This window comes from Poecile atricapillus, chromosome 1 (genome assembly GCF_030490865.1).
Source record: "Poecile atricapillus isolate bPoeAtr1 chromosome 1, bPoeAtr1.hap1, whole genome shotgun sequence".
In the NCBI taxonomy this organism is placed as follows: domain Eukaryota; kingdom Metazoa; phylum Chordata; class Aves; order Passeriformes; family Paridae; genus Poecile; species Poecile atricapillus.
This window is the reverse complement of record NC_081249.1, coordinates 56,366,319-56,384,686: the sequence shown is the minus strand read 5'-3', so window position 1 is coordinate 56,384,686 and position 18,368 is coordinate 56,366,319. Positions and strand designations below refer to the sequence as shown.

General features: G+C 35.5%; 1 protein-coding gene across 1 annotated transcript in view; it reads right to left on the bottom strand.

Annotated features, from left to right (window-relative positions):
• The window catches only part of DIAPH3 (diaphanous related formin 3), a 217,716-nt gene that overhangs the window by 78,372 nt on the left and 120,976 nt on the right, over positions 1 to 18,368 (bottom strand). The window contains exons 24-25 of the mRNA XM_058829342.1: positions 9,440 to 9,604; positions 4,193 to 4,328 (exon numbers count right to left, since the gene is read on the bottom strand). Of these exons, the coding sequence (XP_058685325.1) occupies positions 4,193 to 4,328; positions 9,440 to 9,604 (301 nt within the window). The remainder of the gene's footprint in view (positions 1 to 4,192; positions 4,329 to 9,439; positions 9,605 to 18,368) is intronic.

Below are 18,368 nucleotides of genomic sequence, written 5' to 3'. Positions count from 1 at the left end.
AGCAAACCACAGTTTAGAGCTGTGTAAATCTGACACTGGTTTGTAGGTCCAAATCTCAAAAACAATTTGCAAGAGGGCAAATGAAACTATTCCATATAATAACAGAAATCTATGATCTTATCAGAGGAGGTTAAAATTTATGTTGTAAAGTCTACCTAAAATATTCAGGTTTTTCTAAAATATGCCATACTGCATATACATAAAACACTACACACTTCACAAACTATAAAATATTGATATATTTATATCTGAGATACAAAAAAATTGAATTTAAAACTTTACAAAGACTTATCACAATGTACACATATATATCTAATTTTAGAAAATGACCATATCAACACTGAATTTGGTGCAACAGTATGACAAAAGAAGCCTGATACAGAAGTAGGGATGACAGAGCATACTTGTGATCTAGATGACTCAGCTGTCACCTGTGTATCAAAGGCACAACATAGGCTAAGAAAGATTATTATAGTTTGTGAGAAGGCTGATATATTACAGGGTTACCTTGGAACTCATATTTGCCATAAATGTCAGTTACTACTAATGAAATTATTGTTTTCATCCTGAAGAAATTAGTTTAACTAAAACTCAGGAGCTACCTTTAATACAGATTGATTTTCTTTTGGGGTTAATATGACCTTTTTAGCCTTCACTTTTTTGTTGTTGTAGCTAATTCAAAACTGGTATGATTACAGTCCTAATATGCTATATGCAACTTACTGACTCAAGTCACATACTGGGTATATTTTAACAAAATTTATATTTTGTTACATAGTATTTTATGATGTAAGTGTCCCTGCACATGGCAAGGGGGATTGGGGGTTTATATTCCATTCTACCCCCTTAGCATTCTATTATTCTATGATTCTATATTAAGTTTTTGTCAATACAAAAAAGTCAGCAAATACCCCCCAAATAACTAAAAACTTCTGCAGTATTATGTAGGTTACTTTTATGCAAAAGTAGTTTCCTCCACCTCATGCAGCCAAAGGTAGCACGATAGGCAACAAAACCCTGCTTTTCAAATAGCTTCCAAAAGCAGATGAAAGATGAATAAACCCAGAGAAAAGGACTTCAAGAACAAAGCAGAATCTGGGGCAGGTTAAATGTCGGTGCTGTAAAGGAGACCAGTGGTTAATACAAGTTTAGGATGGCGATACAAATCCTGTTTAAGCACTGGATAGCACCTCACATCTTGAAAGATATGAAGTAGAGGCTGAAAGCGAAGCTTCAGAACCATAAACTAGTCACTAATGGCTAATTAACAGTCACTGAAAAAAAAGCACAACCTCAAGCACTGTGAAAAGATTGCTTTTACCTGAAGAAAAGGAGCAGCAGCTAAGCAAGAGAAAATCAAAGGCATTGCTGTGGTCTGAGGAATTAACACACTGAAGCATTTCACATCTGCTAACCTAGAGATAGACAAGAGGATGTGAACTATCTAGAAACCAAACCATTTTATAAAAGAATATATTCCAAAACTGTGCATGGGGAAGGAAAGAGAGATGGTAGGGTAGGAAAAAAAATCTATTTCCATTCTAGCTTCCCTTGCAGAAAAACTCTCAAATTTCAGTATGTCATCCTGTCAACTAGGAACGTCACTGGTAGCCATGATCACCAACACTACATACTACAGTATGAACTCCATGGGATTTTATACTGGCATTTAATTTAGGACACAGATGTTACACATGGACTATGCAGAGGTAGTGATTGATAGGTACTAAGAACTAATTATAGTGATAATGACAAAAAATGCACAAGGGTAAGATAATAGCACAACCAGTGCTGCTAATGACTGTCAGCCCAGTAAAGTGGGATTGGATTATTTTTTGATTTTTTTTTTATTTGTTTGTTTTGCTTTTTTATTGCTGTTCATGATTCTTAAGAGTTTTTAAAAGAAGTTTAAAAGAAAGAGTTAAGAAACCATGAAGTAGCACATAGTACAGGGATACACAGACATTCCGAATCTTCAAATCATTTTCAGTTAAAAACCATGTTACTCAAAAAAAAAAAAAAAAAAAAAAAAAAAAATTTAGTTGAGATGTAGAGTACACTATGATCTATCCAGTGAGGAAAATAAATATTGAAGAACCATTATTTAGCATATACACTCTCATCTTTTCTCCCAGGTATGCACCTCTTTGAAACCCCAAAAATAACTTCTGGGTTGGTGACATCAATGAGTTTTATTCGAGTAATATGTGAAATAATGTTCCTACAAATCTAACATCTGATCTAGTCACCGTATAAAGAAATAATAGACAGCAAAAATCAGTTACTCCACAGTCACACTTCAGGTAAGAGTGTTTTGGTATTTTGACAGAGAGAGAACCTGGTTATGAGTTTTTAGCAGATCAGACATGACTGATTTACAGATTCTTAATGAGAAGACAGCCTTTCAATGAACAAGTTATAACTAGATAAAAAATGGATAAAAGGAAAAAAAACCACTTTTTTTTTTGGCTATGAAACTCCAAAAAATCAGAGCTACATTATGCCTCCAATTAAATACTGTAAATACAATTTTGGTAGGGCTGTCAAAATAACACTATAATAATCATTATTAAAAAAATAAAACAAACAACCTCATTTTTCATATATTTGTTGTTGTCCTCCCTGACAAACAAATCTACCACATGTGCTTTCCTTCCCACTCCCAAAATTCAGGTTTTTTAGACTTAAAAATATGTTGCAAACAGGCACAAGAAACCTTACAACTCACAGTGGCCAATTTAGTCAATATCAGGCTCAAGACATTTATACCTTGAGGTGATTCTAGCACCATCTTTTACTATCTGCTGTTTAGATCAGGCATTCCAAACTGAACTTTAAGTAACTCACAGGACAATAAACGTCTTTCTGTACACTTGCATGATATCAAAACCCCAGGCTAATTAAAGACAAGTAGAGGACAAATACTTAGTTGCCTGCCACATCAGCTGAAGTGTAAGGGTTCACTATCAGAGGTCTACATACACATGTGTATATAACACATAAGTCTCCGACATTGGCACCTGCATTCTGGGAAGACCGAACATAACATTATGAAGAACAGGATTTGAGAGCAGCTTTAACTTTGACTAAAAGACTATCAATTTTCCATCCAAAATGCCATACATGTCTGAGAGAAATCTCATTTGAAACATTTCCAATCATGCTTAAATACAGACACCACTTTTATCCCTTTCTAGTCTTCTGCAGCCTCCTCTATCTTCTATAGCTTTGAAAAGATTGTTACTGGCGGTTTTCTGATTTGGTCTTGAAATGTACTTCTAAAGAATTAGAATTTCTGTGTTCAGAGAACAGCACCTGATTTCCCACAAGAAAGCTTTAGACTCACCCCTCAAAACATGGATGGGCTTATAAAAGTAAATCAAAGACATTTGGTCTGAAGCACCTCTGAAACTAAACACACCTACTCTGGCTATTAGTGAAAACTGGAAGAGACAGATAATCATTTATGCCAAAGGTGCCAACCAGGGTTTAGGTAGGGAACTGTTTAACAAGATCTGCTCAGGAACAAAAAAAAAGATTAGCTCGTGGCAATTTACCCATTAAGTCATGTATCACTCTGAAGGACTACTGAAGCTCAGTCTAAGATAAAATACAGGCATATAGAGGATCATCAGACACCTCTTTTAGTAACAGGACACTAACAGCATCTGCCATCTCTTGGTACAAAAGACAATATTGTACCAGTAACTTTTAAAATGCATGGCTGAGGGGGTTTTTGAGGCATTTCAATAGGGACCTGTTAAAATAACAATTAGCATATTCAAAGTAAAATACAAAGTAATTCAGGAAGGGCTTAGTCTTATAAAAGAACGAAAATGAGTATGTAACCTTAGTTAAAGAAAATTGCTTTGTGATTTGGAAAATGTCTTTTCTCAAGTAACGTAAAGGGTTCTGAGCATAACTGAACTTACACTTGGTCACACAAAGTTCAATATATTCCAATGGTAAAATAAAAAGCAGCAATTTGAGTTATTTTATAACTCAAAACCCCAGGCGATTAGGAAAGCTCATTTAAAAAACCTAAAATTTAAACACTTCTTTGCTGAAAACTTTAATCAGTGAAAAAGAATTCATCTATTTTGATTTTTTCTCACAGCACTTCAGATAATGAAAAAATAGAAGCTTTATTTCCAGTAAATGCTTGGTAAAATGTGTTTTCTACATTACTTACCTGTTTTCATTTCTAACAAGCGTTTTTTCTTTTGTTGTCTCTCTAGTTTTTCTTTTTCTGCCTTCTCCTTAGCTATTTTAGCACGTCTCTGTTTTTCTTCTGCTTCCCTTCTTCTCATATTTTCTTTTACAGCTTGCTATGAAAAAAGTAATAAGGAGTTCCATTAAAATTGAAATCTTAGCAAAATCAAAGCTGAACCTTAATAAAAAAGAAAAAAGCTTTCAAACCATATCCTCTAACTAACCTTAATTTATCAAATCAAGTAAGTATTTTGCATTCCATATTTAGTACATTTTATTCAGAAGAGTAAGCAAACTCAGAATAAATACATTAAAAGCATACTAATTGCCCCCAAATGAGGATTCTAAATTCAACAAGAAATACATCTTAAGAATACATGTTAATGTAGGAAGAATTCAAACTGTCTAAAACACCTTGTTCTACAAAAATGTATGCGACCATTTGTAGTTCTAAAACAATTTCAACACTTTCTTCTTTCTCATGCTGCCACTATATGAAGCAAAACAAGGCTGCCTGGGTAAGAGTGTTGCATTTTTCTTATTCTTATCAACATATGCATTAATTCACTGGGTTTATAAATTCTAGTTAATATGAATACAAAACTGTTTATTTTGAATTATAAATATGTACTCCAAAACTTCCAATGAAGCTAAAACAGAACAATGAGTTTCAGAGTTTTGAAATAAAAATTTTGCGTATTCAGACATTAAGCAAAAAAACTCTATTACATTCAATACATTTTTAACAAAAGTAATTTGGGATTATCTTTTCATTATTTTAGTATTAGCTATGTACACTGGTAAACTCTCAGTGCTCTGAGAATTTACTTTTGCATTAAAGTGCACCTATTCTTCATTGCAGAAAGTTATTTTTTTCAGAACAGTTACACAGAACCCTGTCTTTAATAATATATCAGTGTCCCCTCTTACAAAATGGCTAACATCTTCACAAGGTCTGAGGCAAAACTGCAAGTTTGTAGGGATAATTAATGTTTCATTTGTTTTTAGCAAGAAAACATCCAGACTGCACTCAGGAAAAAACAAAACAAACTTGTTTTGGATAACTGAAGAAGCTTTACATCATGAAAAAAACGACAATGAAATGGATTTTTATACAAAGCAAAACAGTATTTTCACAGTGACCCCTCCAAAGTCATTTCTGTCAAAGTTCTTGATGGCGGGGGGGGAGGGGGGGAGAATAGATGCTTCCTACAAAATGTTAAAATTTTTAATTGAATTAATTTTGACAAATGATTTGCAGATTTTCAGACTGGGCATTCTGTAGAATAAGCTACTGGATAAACTACTGAATAAAATTCAAATGGGACATAGTACTTGGCAACTACAATATTGGCAGAAATTATACACTTTCCTAATAGAGTGACCATAGGAATTTCTAACTTTTTCCCTAAAAATATTATCAATAGGACTCAGCCTCAGATTGCAGTCATTCACATGAAGATGGCTACTCTTTCTAATCACATTGAACAAGTGGGCCTGACTTAATAGCTTATACTTTCATATGCAGTGTAAATTGGATGCTTTGGAGTATCACACCTTGTCCCCAGCCTTTCTCTAACAGGAAAGTGATTTCCCACAAATTCTATGTCAAAGCTTATAATTTCAGGCTGATGATGTCTTGGGTACTATTTAAGACACTTCTCCAGGATACTAGGTACTTCTGTTGTTATGTCTCCTTTGAGACATCAGATAGACAGCTCTCCAAATTCCACTAAATGAATTAAATATGCATCTCCCTTGACTTAAACACAGGATTAGACACTCAAACTCTCATAAAGATATGCCTTAAGGCAAAATTCTATCCTACATGTCCCATGTGCTTTCAACATGAAATGTAAGTGGAATGCCAAGACCTAGATTTTCCAAACTGGAGGCATTCTTGGGCTCTCTCTTGTGATTTCCAGGGTTGTTTCGAATTTTTATTTAAGTATTTGCTTCATATGAAGGAAAAATAGAGTCTAGGGAGCACTCTTACTTGGTTGCTCTTCTTCTGCTTCTTGAAGTTTTGTCTCTGCTGCAAAGTAACCTAGCGCCAATAGGAGCAAGGGGTTTTTATACCCTATGATTAGCCCAATTAGCCTACTCTTTGACAGAAGAGCTGCTACCTCAAGGTATGTTTGCTCCCTTTCCTACAACTGGAAGAAAATTCTAACCATTAGACAATTTCTTCATCATGAAAGCTATCCTTCGAGGTAAAGGAATGAGCTCTCCTGCAGTACCCGTGATGCTGTGAAAGTACAGAGTGAGGTTTACAGAGACCTCTGATAAGAGATGTTCCACTGAGTGTACCAGGAACTTAGCTGTGGAAGCTAAAGCTCTGAAGGCAAGATGCTTCACCCCTTTTTTGTGATCTGGCCAAGTAACTGTACTTTAATTTGGTGCTCACAGAGTGCAAATAACAGTTGCCACAACTACCAAATAGCACTGAAATACAAAATGCAGATCAAAGTTACCTATGAAACTGAAGTTCTAAACACAGAGATTTTTAAATTTTTTCCTATATTTTCGTTAATTAAGAATAAAACATATAAATATAGGTAGGAAAATACTTCATGTAAATCATCAACTTTGCATGACAACAAGTTGATGGAACTTCACTCTCCCATACCTACTGGTGACGAGTGGTCTTTTAGTCTGAGCTTCTTAATAATCCAATGATTTTTCAGCACTAAATTTACAGGTCTTCTGAACTAAATTTTCTAAGATAACAATCACCTGCAGTTTCTGTCAGTAATAAACTCCAATACCAAACAATTCTGAAAATCGGTTTATTTGTCTCATGCTAGGCATCTCAAAAATCTATTCTGAAAAGCCTCAGAATTGAGCAGCTACTCAAGATTTTGGTTAGTGTCATTGAATGATAGGGGGTTTAATGCCTTATCTACACATCTTTTCATACAGCCTTCAAACTGTGCTCTGCAAGACAGAATTATTAATTTTCCTCAAGGTTTCTTCTATCATGCTCATCAATAATACCTAACTGTTTTGAAGCATTAATTAATCTATCTTTATGACACTGCTGTGAAGTAGAGGCTAGCATCAGTGCTAATTTTACAGATACAGAGAAGAAATATGGGAAAATTAATGCAAAGCACAACCACTTCCTTAGAGCCTCCAACTCAACATGAACCTAAGCATTCAGAATTCTATGACATTTACATGGAAGGCATGGTTTAAACATCAGAATTAAAGTATTACTACTATTTTGTAATACTTATTAATTCTGAAATCTGACTACTGAGCTTCGTATTAGGCACTGATCAAGTTAGGAAAACACAATCAATGCCCCTGTTCCCAAAAATCTGGCATATGTAACTTGCCAAGCAAAATTATTGCAACGAATAATATCTAGGGTTTTAGTCGTTAAACTCTGAAGCAGCAGAGGCTTAGTAATCATTACGTGTTCCAAATGGTTGCTAAATATGGTGTCATAGGGTGACTTTACCTTTAAGAAAGCTTTGGGAGATAAGGAAGTTGAAGCTGCTGGAGGCTGATGGGAGTCTTTTCTCCTGACCAATTATCGGTCATTTCTGAGAATTGGCGGCGGTTTTAACCATTCAGAAGTGAGATAAACTGGTGAACACCACCTTAAGATGTAAAGTCAGGGCTCTCTTGCTCTCTTTGGTTTCCGGCTTCTGAAGAGGTAACAAGGCTCTGTCTCGGCCTCCTCCCCCTGCCCCCTCCAGGCCGGACAAGGCCGCAGAGGGCGGGGAGGGGGGAGAGAAACGGAGCCGGCCGGGCTGGCTTGGTTTGTAGTTTCTGCCACTGAACTGAAACCTGACACCATGAACATCTGCAGCTTTTCCAAGACTTTAATTCTTTTACTACCTGGATGAGACTTACAGATTACTCCTTTTTCTCAGAGAGACAGAGACAATCAACATGAAGAAGACATCATAAAACCATCAAAGACAGTGAAGAAAAGAGTTAAGTTTTAGACAGGGAAGAGAGAATAAGGAGATGCTTTATAAGCTGAAATTTTTTTCTGTTAAAGCTATGGAGATGGACAACAAGGTCCTGAAAAAACTCCTTTAATTCATGACAGAGTATATTGGGAGGTTTGGAGTGTTCAAAGTGTGGATTTTGAGCAAAAGGTGGAGTAATTGTGATACAGTGAGGTGCTGGAAAAGAGGGGAGAGAAATAATAGTTGAAGATTTGGGGCCGTTTTAGAGGCAAAGAGAAAACTTCTGTTTTCCAGCAAAGCTCACAGAGACAGATGAAGAGGACTTTTGCCTTTGAATAACTCATCCTTAAAAATTACATCCCTAGACTCATGGCCCATAACACACCTCAGAATGATGTGAAATGGGAGGAGTGAACTGATGACAGATTTCCGGGCAGCTGGCATCAGAGAAATAGAAAACTATAACAGAAATAGTTTTCTTGTGAGAAACTCCATAGATTAGCAGAAGAAGACTTCTGTTTCTCTAAAAAGGCTGATGAAAAGATTCTAGCAGGAATTGGGACTGTTTTAAACACCAAAGTTCCAAAGTTTTTTTGTCTCTATATTGTCATGTAAACAAGGGAATGGTTGGGTAGTGGGGGATAAAGGGGTTTTCTGGAGGTTTATTCTGGTGTTCTTATTCTTGTAGTTTTGTTAATAAACTTTCTTTATTCCTTTTAAGTTTTAAGCCTTTTATGCTCTTGTTCTAATCCATATCTCACAGCAAGAAATAAGTAAGTTTTCTAGTAATTTTTTTAGTTACTGCTTTAAAACCACAACATATGGGTTCCAGTTTAAGCCCTTTTCTCAAAAGTGATGGCAATATTCATTTCAAACTGTTTCTCAGGACCTGTGAAAGAAGTAATTTTCTCCATGTAAATCTTCAGACCTGTCTGAAATCATTAAAAAACCCAACTAACCAAGCAAAACCAAACAAGACTGGGAATCATGCAAGCAACCTAAGTACGTGTGTTGTAATGATAAGTTGTAATGATTAGGCTGCAATGAGGAGTAGGTGGCAAAATCACTAAGTGAATCTTTCTACAGTTCTATAGGCTTTAGTTGGATCACTCTTCCAGATTTTGTCACAGAACTCATGCTCATACAACATTGCTGCAGGAGTGTAGTCAGTAAGTTAAGCTATGTAATCAAAAGAAGCCAGTTGTGACACAAATCAGCTTGTTTTCCAAATTCATACATATAGATAAGGTTACAAAATATAACTTCTAAGAAACATTAGGCATAAAATAAACATATTGTACCATGAACATCATCCTGAAGTTGTTTAAGTCCGTTAAAAACTCCTCCACTGAAACTTTCTTCAGGTCAATGGCATAATACCCCATCACATTCTGACAGAGTTTTTCCATGTTCTCATGCATCCGTGAAAGTTTCTGAAAATCTTCTTTGGCATGAACTAGGAAGCTGTACACTGCTGTTAAGGCTGCAAGAATACTCAGTGAATCCAATCAAGCACATTGCTTTCACTTAACATTGATTTGTAAGTCATACACATTTTTTATTTCCACAAATAAGGACCAAAAGAATTCCTTCCATGTTGTATATGTTTCCTAGTATTTACTCTGTATACTAGGCCTATGAATAAATTCAGGGACTTTCATCAAAATATCTCAACCACTTTAAATTTAAAGATTATTCAATTAATACATAATTTCTTATGAAATGAAATTAAATGTATGTAACTAATCTAACTTCAAGCACCCATGTAGTTTATTTAGTATCACTGTCTTCTTATTGAAGCTAAATGCTTAGGTATATAAATTACAATTTCAATGTATTTTAGGTACAGATACCGATAATTAATCTGAATATTTCATCAATAAATACTTTCATCAATAAATATAGTTCCTACTAAAATTAGAATAAATATAGAAATATAGATATACAGTATTAGAAGAAAAAATTATAAAAGATAAATACTTCATTGTAACAGCAATGCATTTATTTCTGTTCCTGAAGGCTGCAATAAGGTATTTATGGTTTTTCTAAGGATATTTGCAATGTCAATACAACTTAATTAAATTAGACGTGAAAACGATAAAACTACTTATATAAAAGATAAACAATTTATAAACAGCATCAAAATATTGCATAAAAAATAAAACCCCTTATGTTTACACAGGGCTTCCAATAATGTAGTTTGCCAAAGAAGCTCAAAGACAAAATATTGTACATAGCTATTTCCTTATGTCGGGCAACTTCAGGAAGTGTGTATTTTAATGAAATGGTAGCTAAACAAATATTTATGTTCCATTATTTTCCTGCTGTAGTAAATGCTACAAAAGACAAGAAATAGCCATTTTATCTTTTCTCTCAATTACCCACCTCAACTACTGCAGAAGAGAATTTATTTTGTTTGTATGCTTTCTACTATAGATTCAATACACTCTGATCATTTTATGAAGCACAGAATTTTTAATCAAGTGCATGAAAATCTAGACCAACAGAAGAGCACAGGACGTGGTATTTTTTCATAATGAATCTCATACCACTGGCCTCAGTCCATTGTACCTGGCTGCACAGATCCCTCTGCAGAGCCTTTCTACTTCCAGCAGATCAACACTCCCACACAACTGATAGCCAGCTTGCTGGAGAGTGAACTCAATCCTGTCGTCCAGATCATCAATAAAGATGTTCAATAGGACTGGCCTCAATACTGAGCCCTAGGGAACTCCATTAGTGACCAGTACATATTAACATTTTACAGCTGAATGACTGTTTTTACTCTTCAGGTTTTATGCAATACACTCCTTTTTTTAGTTTTGTTTACAAGCCGAATTCCATTTCAGTTGCACTGTTAAGTGTCCCTCTGGTTTCTTAAGGCTGCTTTAAAAATAACAAGTAAGAAGTTCATAGGGGTTTTTTTGTGATTTAGAATCCAGGCTAGAAACTCACACAATAATGATCTCAGATATGTGCAGGAAGGGAGAAATAATGCACTTTCACAATATTCTAATTAGTCACTAATGGCTACTAGCTGATTCTGTAAGTGCAGAACAACCTCCCCTATGACAGTCGTGAAAAAAGACTAACTAAAGTCAAGATTTCAGCAATTTAAAAAGCTGCGTCTTCCATCACCCCTCAACCATCTAATTTCAGACTTTCTCAAGACGGTTCTTTTGCCAGTTCAAGCTTCTTTCCATGCTTTTAATAACTTCACAAGATGCAGCTCTTAAGCAGCTTCAGACTGCCAGTGCTGATTGGCTGGCAACAGCTCAGACTGCTGGTGCCAGCCCTCTTTTCTTCTACATCAGTTTGTCTCCCTTACTCAGCTCCCAAGATGAGCACAGAGCACAGGAAACTGATCTTTAGACTGAAGATTTTTAAAAAATTATTAGGACTCTTAAAAAGCTATTGGTAGGAAACAAAGAAAGTTGATGAGAGGTTTGTCTATAAATGGAGCCCAAGGACTATATAAAAAACAATTATGAGAAACAAGACATGACAAAACACAAGCTAAGACCATCAAAAGAAATGTCACCAGTTCACAAGAACACAAACGAACCAAAACAAAAAAAATAGTGAAACTAGAGAAAAGAATTTGTACATCTGGTTTAATTTTGATCCTAAAATTTAGGATACTTATTATTTGTGATTCTTTGACTATTAACAGATCTTATAAAAAAAATATAGGTTTTTTGCAATTATGAGGGTGCTTACGTCCACAGAGTGAAGGGTAAAAAAAATTAGATAAATTAGTTTGGCTGTCTCTCTATATAAATGCCAGATATTAAACATTCCAGTATTTTTAGCTTTCTAGGAAGCAATTTTAAAAAAAAAAAAAAAAAAAAAAATAGTTGAAATTATCAGTAAATATCCTGGAAAGAAAACCTGGGGAATGGGAGAGATGAGAGAAAATTTCTGTAATACTCTTCAAGACAAAGATAAAATTAAACCTATGTTAATAGAGCCCATATAAACTGGTTAATTTTATATTGTTGAAATCTGATTCCCCTTGAATATCTGATGCATTATTTTAAACACAAAATACAGTATTCTGTCAAGATGTTTTGCTATCTATCATTTCAATGCCAGACACGATGAATCCTGAGATTTTTATTTTCCATCTGGTGCATTATGGGATACCCCTAAGCTTTTGGCATTCTACTGAGACTGTGCATCAATTTAGGTATTTTTAATAACTCCTCTTCCTTTTCTCCTTAAATATGGCTTTTGTTAGCCAACTCTAGCTAAACTGGAAACAACAGGGAATACTACAGAGTAAAGCAGTCCCAAATGTAATTATTATGAACAGGTTGATACATACGCATTATCAACTACACAATTCATTGGTTTTGGATGAATGAAGGCAGAAGTACAGCTGAGCTGCAACACAGGTGGGAAGAAAATGAAATCAAGAAGTTTGGTATTTTCTAACTTTTTCTGAAGTGGCTTTACTTCATGGACTGTCTTTTTGGAATCACTGGACTTCAGATTATTCTGATAATTAATGTACTAGGACAGCATTGCATGGCTGAGACAAGATCTGTAGCAAAATTTTGGTCTTGCATATTATGGCAGCTCTTTTCACAGTGAATTGCTTGTCTGAAGTTTATACTTATTTTAATACATTGTGATATATAAAATACTAATATAGTGCAGCTCATCAAGCCAACTAAAAGCACCTGATACCCTAGAAAATATAATGAACAACATTTATCTCTACCAAACACTTCCTTAAAAGACACCAATATTAACTATTTGTATTTTAGCAGAATCTTCAAAAGGGAACTGAGACCACCACTATACTAGATGACAACAGTCTCCACAAACTATGGCAAACCTTTTGAAGACCGATGCAAAAATATTTTGAGGTCACTTCAAACTGTTTCAACAAAGTAATTTCTATTAAGAGCAAGAAGTGTGAATGCTGTAGGACTCTGTTAAAGATTTCCCACATTTTGGGAAAATACTTGCAGCTGACAAATACATGTCAGAGAGAGATATACCAAGGTTCAAAAGAAAAATTCTGCATCTGAATATAATAGTTCAAGAAACACATAGAAATGTTTAGATTTTTTTAATTAGTACTTCTGAAGAGTACTTATCAAGTAATACCTTTTCTTTGATTCATTCCTACTTATCTCTATGTTATAATACTAAAATAAATTGGCACATATTTGTATCGCACAAAGCTTCTGCATCCACTGTGTATGTATCATATATTACAAGTAAAACCAGTGCTAGCTATGATACATGCCTTACATCCAGACCAGATATAGAAAGAATTATAGACTTATATTAAATTTACATTGGTTGCCAAAGCCCTATCTCATTACCTGTCCCCACAGTTAACATCTTGACCCTCTACCAAAGAGCAACATGCAACCTTTTTTTACCTGAAGAGCTCATGTCCTGTAATCCACAAAAGTCCTTAGGATGCAAGGATATCTTACAGATTCAGTTTATGCTGCACAGGGGAAACTTCAAACTATAAGGTCAGCTAAGTAACCCACAGTTTGGAGGCACCAAGACCTGCAGCTGAAATAGGTTTCTTCTACCTCATTTGATAGTGATGGCTCTGACTTAAATAAGTGCTGTTTCTTCCTCCCCTTTCTGCAGTGTCAACAAATCAAATTAAATTTCAAATAAACAGTTAATTGATCAAAAGAGAGGAGGTTTTCCTAGCTGAAAGGCAGCAATCAACTGACTGTCTCTCAAGTATTAGTTCCATAAGTTTCTGTAAAGAACACCATCAACACTACTTTTATCAGTAAACTCAAACTTTCTCAGCTGCTGCTTGGAAAATCAGAAGATGGGAGTTGTACTGATAAAGAGCATGTTGACTAAATCACTTTTCATATGCAATTTAAATACTCTCCATAAACCCACTAAGTAGTTTTTGGAACGTACAAGTGTATTTTGTTCACTGTGCTTTTTATGGAACACTTCACTCAATGGATTTAATACGTTAGATCAATATCAATTCAATATTCTTTGACTTCCCTAATTAAAGGAAACAGAAGAATTGTGATAATAACTATTTCTTTTCAGCTAGCATACACATGATAGCTCACAAATTAACACAATCTAATATATAGGAGAAATATTCATAATTACAGACTTTGTCAATAAAAGAGTGAACCAACTGTGCATGTCTCTGACTTCTTAAAGAAACAAGAATGCTAATCAATTCATTAGGGGGCTTTGGGCTGTGATATTTAGCGACAGGATGTAATGGTCTGCTTGTCCATGGAGCTTAATTGTACCCAGGATGAAAAATTATTTTCTACAAAGCACTATCCTTCCTTTTTAAGACTTCCTGCTGGTTTCTTTTTATGAACTGCATGCTTTTCAAGACATCAGCATCATTCAGATTTCCTTGTCATAGGAAAAAAAGTAAAGACAGGCACAGGTTTCATCATGCTCTGCAGGATTATCTAACCTTTACATCAAACCTTCTCTGCTTTGTAATTTATTGAAGTTCCTGTTTTTCTAAAAATGAGCTGCTTTAATTAGTGTGTTCACAGACATGACTAGAAACCATATGCAACTATGCTGTTTAGAAATTGCTGTCTGTCTTCTGGGTCAGGTAGTAGGTGAGGGTAAACTACTTCTATTCATAATATTTACTATTCAAAGCATTGCATTTGACTAGTCTAATATGATGAAATTTGTAGTCTAGCTGGTGTAAGGACTCAAAGAGCACAGTTGCCTGTCTCAAACACTCTTTAGGCCATAGAAAGACATTGCCATGAGATAAGCACAGAAGGGAGCGACAGGAGGTTTCTAACTTGGCAGAGGTGAGATTTGGGTAGCACATCCTGGTTAACACTTCCAGACAAATATTCCCACTGTGGCAAACTGTGCAAAGAAGCAACTGCAAATACAGGTATCACTGGTCAAACAAAGATTACCCCAAGTTATGGGACAGACAGGCAACTGTGACCACTGAAGATGCCCATCCCCAGATATGTCTCCTAGGGACTATAAATAAAGCCACTGTGACAGGAACTCAAGATAAGATAAAGATGGTACTCTTGTCAGGGTGTTATCTCAGACCTAGGGGAAGGTAACAAAGATGGGGAAGAAGAATATATTTGTGATAATGGACACAAAGAATGCAGGATTTCTGGTCCACAAGGAAAGCCAACTCAGAAACTGTGCTGAAATCAGCTCCAGTTGAAGAAGGTAGTTCTGGCAGGGGAAGATCACAATCCACTGAACCAAGAAACAGACCAACTCAAAGAGGAAGACTGAGCATGGGATTAAGAGTAAGAGAATTGTGTAGCCAGTGAGCATCAATTAATTTCTTTGCTAAAATGTATAAATAGTGAAAAGTTTTGATTGACCTCAGGACACACCACCAACAAGAAGCCCCAGGTGAAGAGACTAACAGTTTCTGGGTCCATGTGTGGGGACTATCTCCTGCTTTACATCTCCCTTCCTTTCCCCCTACACACCCCCATTTACTGTCAAATAAAATGTGCATTATTGACTTCAGCATATGGTCTCAGGTCACTAATCGGACTTTAACAGTTGGTTTTACCTGTACTGATTTATTCTAAGTAAGACCAAATATTTATTTTGCCTGTTTCTGACAGCAGTCAATACACAACCACTAGGGAAAACAAGGAGGAAAGGAAACTTGGCTAATATAGCATGATAATTCAAGTGATGTAGCATTCAGTTTCTAGCAGTTTGTATGTTAGTCATCCTTCTGACCTAAAGCTACCTCTGGGCTACTGTGTTTAATAGCTCCTGATGCACAATCTTTAGCCCCCCACCTAAGCCTTATATGAAATTCATTCCCACTTTCAGTTTAATTGTCTGTGGTCTATGAAAGCATTTCTGTAAGTATGTTTTAGCCTGCTGGACAGTATTTCAGGTGGGAGGAACCCTTGGTTATTTACAGACACAAAGTATATATTCTTCTCTTTCCTCCTGTATGGGACACAAAATTACAAGTATTTTTACTGTATTTTCTTAAATTTTTTATTTTCCACTGTCAGAGTGGAAACTCCTTCTGCATAACCTGTTGCCAGTCGCTGCTCATTGCCACCATTCTCTGACACATCAGTAGATATATACTGCAAAAACTGATGATGTAACAGTATTGCTGATTTTTATAGCATCTTGTTTATGTTTTCTGCTTGTTCTCAACTAGAATTGTTCCCAATTGTTCTAATACAGTATTTCTCCTTTAGATCTATTAGTCTATAATCACTGAGCTTCTCTTGCTGACTTGGCAGCATCGGCCAGTATCTCCCTTTGCCAGGAGGATTTTTTCAAGGATACTAATCCAGACAAAAACCCCACTTTTTACCTAAGAAATCACTTTCCTGTTAGTCTGTTGAAACACCTTGTTGAAATATGGATGGAAATTCACTTATGCTCTACTGTCTTCTTACCTTTATCTGCATGCTGCAACAGACCTGAAAAGGATAGTTTCCCTTTACAAAATACAATACAATCACTCTCTTCCATCACATTTTATCTCCAATTAATACATGTTCATTTTTTATTTAGTCTTCATAATTTTCTCGGTAGAAAAGCCTGATGCAGATCCTCCTTGTAGCCCTTCTAAAAAACTTGTGGGCTTCCTTTCAGCTTTGACCTGGTCTAGTCAGAGGTGTTCCTGCCTACAGTAGAGGGCTTGAAACCAGATGATCCTTGAGATTCCTTCCAAACAAAATTATTCTATGATTCCTCAATTGCATGATTCCTTTGTGCCTTCGGCTAGTTTAGTTCATGTAAGAATCTGTAGTCCATTAAGTTTATATTTGAGTTAATTTTGAATTTTTTCAAGTATTTTGTGACCACTGTTTACTCCTGGGGATTTATTGCTATTTAATTTATATTAAGAAAAATACTTAAACTGATTCCTTCATTTAACATCATCCTCCCATTTAAAATATTATACAGTAGGGTCAACTGAAGTCCTCCCTAAAGAAAACTGATGCAAAGAACAAATTTAACTTTACGGCTGTGACTTATCTTCTTGACAGACACTGATAATCCACATCTTCTCTGGCAGCATTAGAGCTTTTGAGATGCCTGAAAAAGATGAAGTGTAGATCCTCCTTTGCATTTCCTAAGATGATCACTATCCTTTTTAAGTGATCAGTAAACTGCTCTAATGGTCTTCATATATGGGGATGGAATTTCAATCCCTGAAAAAGTTTATGCTACTTATTGACGAAGTCTGCCTACTTACTCTGTCTTAAATACAATTTATAACTTTTTATCACAGTATTCCACTCACTTCTGCCAGGAAGTTTCATAAAATGCCCAAAATGTCAGTAACACAAAGGGAAATGAGGAATCCTACAAAATCATTTTTGGATTTTGGATGATTGGTATTAGCATATAATGTATATAAATTACATCTTTATTTGTGCACTTTTCTCCTGCTGGAAGGTTAAGATAACCCACAGTGGCCAGAGAAGGCCTGAAGCTAAGTCACAAACACTTGGGTTGCAGTGCATCTAATGAAGACAGAACTGGCCCTCACACAAGAAGAATCAGTAGATCCACTTAGCCTCAGGGTCAATTGCCATGGCTCAGATGAGATGAATTAAAAAGACTGTGTCCTGAGACCCCAGCCTTTGTATACAACAAAGCAGTTTTCCAGCTAGGTAACAACCTAGCCATGCCTGCAGAGCAACTTTCAACCTGTCTGTTCATGTTTCTGCTTCCAGATTAGTCTTGGTGCCAAGCATATATGGCCAACATTTACTAGAGAGGTTTAAGTGAAACAGTGCAATTTTTTTCCAGTTTAATTAATTATCTTCAAGTCACAATGTGTTCTTATGAAAGTCAGACAGTGAAGTTGGCTGCATGATTTGGAATAAATAGTGAGAAAAATAATTTTGGCAAAAATAACACTAGAAAACTGTTTTCATAGGCTATGAATCTCATTTCTGAAATAACAGAAATTTTCTGTTTCTGTAGTTGCATGTATAAAAACATTAACAATGGTAATGCATACACTAGAAAACAAAGAGACACAGAGTGACAGACATATTTTTCTAAGACACTCTGACATAAAAAATACCATGTAACACTAGAGTGCTTAACATTCCTATTATAACTTCTTTTCACTAAGAAACTCATATACAGTGTAAAAGCCAGCAGTAAGCATTTTTGTTCTCATTCATTCCACTTCAGAAGAATCCTTTAATTGGACTGCTCATGTATTTAGTCTTTGAGAGGGAAAAAAAAGTTGTA